Source organism: Onychostruthus taczanowskii, unplaced genomic scaffold, assembly GCF_017590055.1.
Source record: "Onychostruthus taczanowskii isolate IOZ18803 unplaced genomic scaffold, ASM1759005v1 scaffold8, whole genome shotgun sequence".
Taxonomy (NCBI): domain Eukaryota; kingdom Metazoa; phylum Chordata; class Aves; order Passeriformes; family Passeridae; genus Onychostruthus; species Onychostruthus taczanowskii.
Window position 1 is genome coordinate 9108915 of NW_024505892.1, and position 9040 is coordinate 9117954.

General features: G+C 36.5%; 1 protein-coding gene across 11 annotated transcripts in view; it reads left to right on the forward strand.

Moving 5' to 3' along the window:
• The window catches only part of EYA4 (EYA transcriptional coactivator and phosphatase 4), a 143931-nt gene extending 136417 nt beyond the window's left edge, over positions 1 to 7514 (forward strand). For 8 of the 11 annotated variants that reach the window (XM_041423867.1, XM_041423868.1, XM_041423869.1 and 5 more), the window contains 3 exons: positions 345 to 466; positions 1778 to 1877; positions 3465 to 7514. In XM_041423867.1, the coding sequence (XP_041279801.1) occupies positions 345 to 466; positions 1778 to 1877; positions 3465 to 3558 (316 nt within the window). In that variant the 3' untranslated portion in view covers positions 3559 to 7514. Of the gene's footprint in view, positions 1 to 344; positions 467 to 1777; positions 1879 to 3464 lie in introns of all 11 variants that reach the window. The other 3 variants (XM_041423873.1, XM_041423864.1, XM_041423865.1) reach the window with 1 other exon arrangement.
• Positions 7515 to 9040: the final 1526 nt, after the last annotated feature.

Below are 9040 nucleotides of genomic sequence, written 5' to 3' on the forward strand. Positions count from 1 at the left end.
TTGCCAGCATTAAAATGATGCTTTCAAAGCATTCAAATACCTTGTTTTGGAGGTTGTTGATGGTCTTAAATATCTGTATTTTACTACACCCATCTTCAAAGACCTGTTTCTTTATAAACCCGTGTGGAATATTTCCTTCAAATCAGACCTACATCTTTTTTTAAAGGCTTTCACCAGAGATTTTATGTACATTTTCTGTATGTGATGGTGCTGAGCAGCTATACTGTGTAAATGGAAGTAAATGTTGAGGGATCCTTAATATGCTCTCCACAGCTGGTTCACCTCATCAACATTTGGGTATTGTTTTAAAACTATTTGAACTTAAACTATTTCTCTCCTTTTAGGAGTAATTGTGTAAACGTATTGGTAACAACAACTCAGCTTATCCCAGCACTTGCAAAAGTTCTACTATACAGCTTAGGAGGAGCTTTTCCTATTGAAAATATATACAGTGCAACCAAAATAGGTAAGAAAATTATTCTTTCATCTATTCTGACTACACCGCATTACCTTTTTTTTTTTTTTTTTTTCCAGTAATGGATGTAGTCCAAAACACTTCCCTGACACTTAGCAGTTTTAGTTATAAGATTTAGGCATTACATTTGTTCATATGTGTTTATGTCAAAGAATTCGAAATTCACCTTATTTTCAATGATGCCGAAAGGAATAGAAGTGCCGATTAAAAGCCTCAGAAAGTCCTCAGTATGGTGCAGAAAACAAAAATCTTGCAAAAGAGAATGAAGAAAAGTTTTTTTGTGAATTCAAATCTGAGCAGAAATTCTGTTAAATTAGCCTCTGCTCTGACCTTCTGCTCTATGCAAGCCAGGCCACAGCTTCACAAACCTTTTCCTGAGGCATAGTATGTCAGTGATGGGAATGACAGCTGTTATTAACAGAACCCGTGTTGCTGGATAACAAAAGGGCACTTCCCCATTCTGTTCACAACTGTGTGCCTTTTGTGCATTATGGTTTGGAAGTGTATGGTTTCTGGAAACTGGATCCAAAACTGTAAACCAAGAGAAGCAGTCATTCCTGTGAAATGTGATGCAGCATACAATGACTGATAATTTTGCAGATTTTACCAATCAGCAATTTAGGAATGCTTCATTTCTATACCTATGACAACCTTTGTAGCATGGAATGAGTCACTTCATTGACAAAAGCATTGCAATATGTTTCATAAATTATTTTCACAAGGGAAAAAGCAGTGCATATTCCAGCAGTGTCAGGCGCAACTATTACCTCAGTCATCATTTAATTAAGTTTTTAATTACTGCATCACTCATTGTTGCAGATACATTAGAATTAAAATTTCTATTTTCCTTGTAAGAATATTATTACAATTATAAATAAATATTTAAATTCAATTATTCATTTGTTAACCTATTCATTTTTGCAGTGCTGCTAATTCCTTTGTCTTAGTGGCTTTCCTGTCATGATTAAGAGATCTAGTTTTAGCTGAAACATCTTAGTGTTATTAAGGGAATCCATTGCTTCTTACCAGATTTGGCTCTAAATCCCAAGGTTGGGAACTTTTTAAAAGTAGTAGTAGCATTGTCTTACCACTGCAAAAATCCTCTGTAAGGCTTCACCATAACTCACTTGATAGCTTGAATAAATAGTGCATTGTTTTTCAGGCAAAGAGAGCTGTTTTGAGCGTATAGTGTCCAGATTTGGCACTAACATAACTTATGTTGTGATTGGAGATGGCCGAGATGAGGAACATGCAGCTAATCAGGTAACTTCACTCTGAACTCTTATCTCATTTATCTTCCAGGAAAAGAAAGTTGCTTTGAACGAATAATGCAAAGGTTTGGCAGAAAAGTAGTATATGTTGTAATTGGGGATGGTGTAGAAGAAGAACAGGCAGCAAAAAAGGTAACCTGTCTTCTGAAATGTTGGTGTGATACATAGCTACTAATGCAAGCCTTTCTGTTTGCATTTCTGTCAGTGTTGCAAAAAATGACAAATAACTTCAGTCCACAGATGCAAGCCAACAAGAGCATGATGAGATCAACACTTAGAGTAAAACGAACCATTTGGATTCGAGCATTTGCTTTGCTTCACTTTGGAAAGGGGGAAAAAAAAAGATTTTTAAAACAGATGGAAAAATAATGCAGAAAAAATGTCTGACAAACTTCAAGCAAATTAAAAGATAAACAGTAGAGATAGAAAGGGTTATGATATGATGGTTGAGTGGTGTTTTTCTTAAAATGCTGAAATTGGGAATGCTTCAAGAGAAGCGTTACAGAGAATGTGGAAAACATCTAAAGGACTGTGCAAATTTTTTTGCTAAGATAGATGAAGATCCATAGTTTACTGGGGCAAATATGGTAAAAATATAATTTGCTTCAAGAAAGACATATCTGCTAAAGGAAAAAAAACACAATGTAGAGATCGTGCACCAAATCTGTGTTTCCAAAAAAGAACTGTTTCCTAGTTTCCTCATGATAATTCAAGTCTAATTTCAGCAGAAAAGTTTTTAATGTTCAGAAATATCAAACTAGTAATTTGTGCCGTGCTTCCCAGTATAAACCATGGAAGTGTGCAGAGATTGATTTTTTTCCTCACAATGTCTGTACAGGGCCAATTATGTAAATCTTGTTGTGCTAGATGTAGCAAAATTAAGCACTCTCTTAGCATTGTAGTTGGAGTGGAAACAAAATGGAAATTATCGAAATGCTCATTCCAAATGGTTCCTTAATATAGGTACAGTACTGGTGATGGGTCCTTTATAATTTTTGCTAAACAGTGGTGGTTGGATTGTGGGCTTTCTGGTTGGGCATGCTTTTTCCTTAACATTGGCTATATTGCATGGATAGATGTAGAATTCAGAGAAATGGATGAATATAGCACATTTCAAATAGTTCCAAACACAACATGGAAGTGTGTTTTTTCTGTTCTGATGAATTATTGAAGGAGAATAATGTGTATACCTGCATCTCTCACAGACACTGATGCTTTCTGCAACACAAATTATCTTTTCTTAAACTAAAAATGTGTTATTTTCTTATCCAAAGACATTTCTTTTTCTGCCTGGATGGAGAAAAAATATAATTCAGCTCTGTTTTGAAGTGTTGAGTGAGAAGCATCTTTTCATGGAAGTCGTGTAGTCCTTTAAATGATGATTCAGTATTTTGCAGTCAAATAAGTGGAGCATCAAATTATTTACTAATAATGCTCCTTTGTACGCGCTTGCATGCTAACAATAAGCAAGTGGCTTTTACTAAGTAACAGGTATTTTTCAAAGAAGCTATTAATAAAGGCTATCATCTAATTACTTTAACTTCAGCTGAGCTACTAAGCTCAGATCTATTTTGTCGGTACTTGAATAGCAAAAATCAATCCAGAACCACAGTGGTGTAGGATAGGTGCTGGTAATCTCTAACTATCCTTGTGTGTGGTATGCTGCCCTGTGTCACAGTGTTCATCTTTCCTGACCTTTTCCCTCCTCTAACAAACACAGCACAACATGCCTTTCTGGAGGATATCCAGTCATTCGGACCTCTTGGCTCTCCATCAAGCACTGGAACTAGAGTATTTGTAACTGTGTCCTAAAGCTGGTGATCCTTTTATATATATATATATATATATATATATACACACATATATATATATATATATGTATACGTATTTCAAGTACACTGAATTTTTATGTGTGATTCAATGCCTCTGGCTTTACACATATGAATTGTCTTAAGAAGGGAAGAAATATTTGGAATTCAAAATTCCAAACTGAAGAATTCAGATTGCTGAATGGAGTTAAAACATTAGTGCTACGTAAGAAAGCTCTATGGTCTTATATATGCAACGTTTTTAAGTGAATTAAAACTGTGGAGGTTGCTGGTACACACCAAGTGAGCCCTGACAGGAGTGAACAAAGGACTCGAACTGGCAAAGCACCAAAACGCATTTTCCAGCCAACAAGGTGGTGTTCAACAACATTCCTCAAAATGGGATATATTCTCAGCACTGAGGTTTGAACCAGACTTTAGCCTACCTAACCCAAAAAATCTGAATTGGAATGCACTCAGACTGTATAATGACAATCCTGTCTAGACGTGTAATTTGTGTAAATTATTGATGAAAATAATTTACTGTGACTTTATTAGCAGCTGATTTTGGAAGTGGATGCAATTTTTCTTTCTTTTTTTTGGGGGTGGGGGCAGGGGAGGGAAAGGGTTATATAATATTGCCTCTTTTATAAGTTTGGCAAAGAGAATGTGCATATGATGTGTTGTGCCTTAAAGAGAAGACTGTGTTTGTGTGTTATAATGTAATTTTGGTTAAAAACTCTGTAGATAAACAAAAAAAACTTTGTGATAATTTCTGACATGACCAAATTTGAAATTCAAAGAAATCAAAGAGCAGGGCTGCACCAAAGAATTTAAGTATTTGTTGCAGTAAGAAAAATAAATAAAGGAAAGTTTGTGTTTTTATTTGGATTCTGAATAATTCCACTGATTTTCTGAGAAAAGTTAAGAAAATATTGGGAGGTTGATACTGGGGACCGCTACCTGGAGAGGTAAAAGAAGAAATAGTGTTTAACACCTTCAGCATCATTTCTTGATTCGCCAGCAAGAGAACTAAGAGCCACATTCATTAATTACTGCATCCACTGAGAGCCATACAATGAGTGCATCTGCTGCCCATAACAGAGCAAAGTTCCACCCAGCAGACAAAGTGTTCAGGTGGCATTACTGGAAGGTGAAAATGTGGAGTTAATCCCAGATGGGGAATAAAACACAAGTTCGTTAGGGATGAAAAATTACTAAAGAAGTTCTCATCTGTCAGATGTGGAAATTATGCTACATTTATCATATTCAGGATCAACACAAGCTGCTGAAATTGCTGGCTTGGTGACATCGGCCATTTCAGGAGAATAGTCTGCTTTGGTAAAGAAAACAGCATTGTGATAGGTTTTCCATTCTGTTCCACATTTTTGTGTATTTTGTTTTGTGTCAGCATGATTTTTCTCATCCATTTTTGATTGCTCAACAAAATTGCACAGGGACAACCCTAAATGTTTTTGAAAAAGAAATTTCAATAGCATGCCAGGCATCTGAGGAGAGGATAAGGAGGTGATTTTCATGAAGAAACATTGAGAAATAGATCACCTTAGCTTCCATAATGTCTATTAAAAGTTGCGGTCCATACAGTAACAATTACCTTGCAAGTTTTGAACATTCTACCTTTCAGCTATGGAAAATGAGCAAAATCCATACTGCACACAGGGCCCTTAATGTTCCACGTGCAGCTTGAGCACTCTGTAATAACAGCAAGTGGCTCATCTCTCGTGGCAGAAGGTGGAAACTACTTTTTCAATTTTTAACACTGTATGTGGAGACACCTGAGGCTGAATGTGCACTGACTGTGTGAAGAGGTATTTGCAAGAGAAGATGTTAAAGGCAAACTCCAGGATGTCTGCACGAGTATAGTAGTCAGCACTGAGGTGAAAATCTTCTCTCTGTGCTCTGAAGCCATCGTATGCCAGAGTTACCAGGTAGTAACTTAGTTCATTTAAACTTTGTTGAGGTTTTAACAAAGTTACTTGGTAGGTGTAAGTATGAAGCGGCTATAAGTCCAAGGTGAAACTCCTCTATAAATTCATAAAAATGGATTTCATTGCTGTGTTGGAATTGGATATACCAGTCACCACACAACAAACTAACAATAATTTTTTATCACTGGACAGTTTAAAGCCATCACATGAGACTCGCCACATATGAAATCACTGTAGGCTAGGTAGATATTTGCATGATAGATTTGTGTGTCCAAAACAAAAATAATTACGCATACCTTCTTTATATTTTCACTACCTGGAAATACATGTCATAAAAATCTGTAGTACAGCTTTTTTTAGTTTTTCAGGTGGGAAAAAAAAAAAAAAAGTGTTTCTACTGGAATGGGAAAGAACTTTGAACCCCTTCTCAAGTTCCAGCATTACATAAAAATCTCAATGTAAAAGATGTGATGAAACAAAAAATTTGTTTGGTTAACTAGCTTTTTTCTCTTCTTTTTTTTTTTTTTTTGACATGTCATATTGTTATTTAAATGCATGAAGTAATATTATTTCTCAAGTTATTTGTTCAGCTTTTCAATGTTCTTTTCCTAATCAAATGAAAGAACAAAAAGTAGCCCAGCAACAGCCGTTGGTTCTTATTAAAGGTTTGCAGTGCCTTCATTGGCGTTGTGCTTAGCTTTCTGTGGCAGATATGGCTCAACTAATATATGGACTTCTAGAAGGAGATGGAGGCAAAGGAGGGAAGTTTTGCAGAGCATGACAAGGTTCTGTGTGCCACCATAGTGGAAGTTAATTGTTAAAACAAGCAATCCACACAAACATGTATCCAAAGAAAATTCAAGGACGTAGCTCAAAAGGCTTTGCAGTACTAAAACTCTAAAACAAAATTTCAGAGAATGAATACTCTCTTGCTAAGCAAAAATTGATATATATCTTTAAATAAAATTGTGTAGTACATGCCTGCCTTGTAAAGAGAAATTAGTCTGATATATTTTCCTGCATGAACAAAACAGAGGAGAAAATAACCAAGGCAGAGACAGTCACGCCAGACTGTTCCAGATGGGCCTAAGAAGATTAAACTGAAGGTTGGTCACTTTGACATTGAGTGCATTTTAATTCAGAAGCATATTAATCAGAAACTACCTTCCCTTCAGCCTCTCCTTAACAAACAAAATTGGGCACAAGGCCCCATTTGCAAGTATTTTAGGCAAATGAAATATAGAATAAAATGCCTTTTGCTGGTACTCTAGCAGTTCTCAGTACAGAACCTGAACGTTCATTAGGCGTTTGAGTGGTCAGCTTGCAAAATACAAATATTGTGTGATTACAGTCACAGGATAGTATCTTAGACATAACTCTGTGCAGTTCAGTAAAAAAGGGCAGAAAAACCTAAAATTTTCACTTATTTTTAGATGCCTGTGGAGATTGTGCACAAAGATATAGGTAGCAGCTAGCTGCCAGATCTGTTCCCATCCGAATCCAGTGTGAGCAGCAGTGTTTGCATCTGAAGCAGATGCAGAGTGTATTCCAGTGTAAGCATTGACAAGGGAGATGAGGCCAAATAAAGTCCTCTATACAAGCACTCTTCACCTTGAGGCAGATGAAATCTTGCATCCTATCACAACTGCAGAGTTTATGGAGAATATAGGCTTGACCCACGACAGGAAAGACTAGGTTTTAGCAGTGAAGTTTGTATCCAGATCCAGGGTTTCAGTTCAAAAGTCATCTCTGCTTTATAGGATTGACACCTGGCATATGCTGTAAATGAATATGGTATTTAGTATCTCTGAAGAGGAGCTGAAGTGACATTAGCCAAAATCCCAGCAACAGAAGCATTTTGGAGAGTTGAAGCCAAGGGTCTCTATCATGTATTAGCAGATTATAGTTTATTAGGGCCTACCTAATTTAAGAAAAATGTAAATTAAAATTAAAAGCTTGTAAAATTGTGTACATCTTTGCTATTTCTCAATAAATACACTTGGAAGTGTCATTTTCTGCATTATACAATGTTGTAATTTGTTTGGTTTGTGGTTGAAAGACGCAGGGTCTTTTACAGGAGCCAAGTGTGAGCTGGGACTCTGATGTCCACGCTGCCCTTGCCACTCATGCCTGGAGAAGCCCTGAGCCTGTATATGGGTCTGGTAGACACTGGTGCATCTGTGGGTTATGCCTTGCTCCAGATGCAGCCTGAGAGACAATCAGCAGCTCTTGCAGTGTCCTTGAGACAACATACAGAAAAAAAAAAAAACAATTTGATGATGTAGACACACAGTGTATACATATAAGTCCCCGTGCCATTCACTCACTAATATTATGCTAACACCTTTACAGTCATAGGTTGTTCAGGAGACAAACTGGGCTGCTGAGGAGCAAGTAGCCTGTCCAGTTGAAGATCATCCTCATTAAACTCTAAATGTTTTTGAGAGCAGTACTTCATTATTTCAGTGAGGTGCTGAATTTTGTTTCAAGGCAGTCCCTCCACAGTCTGCAGACTGTGGCCAAAGTGTGATCACAGAATTGTCAGCACACTTAGATGTGACATTACAATCTTGGGAACTATGTGGCAAGTGGCAGAACCTTGGTAGCCACAGTGATTCAGCCACAAGAAGCAGCTTGTAAGTAGTGGACTTCTTTGCAAGGGGTTAGATTAAAACATGTCTTACAAACACAGCTGTTCTGTCTGTACATCTGCTGCCTTCTCAGTTTTAGGAACAAAAAGGAAGATCTGTCAAAAATCAAGTGGATGAAATGCAAAGAAATCTCATCTACTGAGCAGAAAAACCCATAGTAAACAGTTTTACAGTGTCCTCCAAATGGGTTTGCATGTGACTCCAGAGCAGAACCATTCAGTAACGTTTCAGAAGAGTGAGATAAAAGGCAGTCAGAAACTGGGTGATAGCACAACGTTACCTTCATTTCTCATTGCTGAGAAAGTCAGTGCTCTAAATGGCTATCATTGTGCCTTGCACATGATGTTCACAGTGATGAACTAAAGCAAAAATATCATACTGAGAACATTTAGTGGTGGACTCTTCCTCATTTGGGTGCAAAAATGCTTCTTCGTCATTATTCATTACCTATAAAACTCCTCCAGAAAAATGCACTTTAGGGTTTACTTGTTTGATTAATTTTCTTTTTTTTTAAACAAATAATGGATTCTGAAACATTTTGGAAATGTTTATAAGTTTGGGAAAACTTTTTTGATTTTCCAAAAGCCCAGGCAGTAGAAGGAATTCTAAGAAAGTCAAAACATCACAAGGTTGTTTTTCCATGTTAGTTTCTCTACAAATTTCAAGGTCTAATTTTCAAAGGACTGAGTATCTAACTTGAAATAACTCATAAATGAAGAATTTATTTAAAAATGAAGAATTTGTTTTTCTGGTTGGGAAGTAAAGATAGAAAAGAAGAAAACACCAGAAAGTTTAAGAAATCAATTTTTTTTAAGTGGACAAGCAAAGAAGCTCCTTTGGTACACAAGAAAAGGTTTCTCAAATTTTGTGGATAATTTAGGGATCA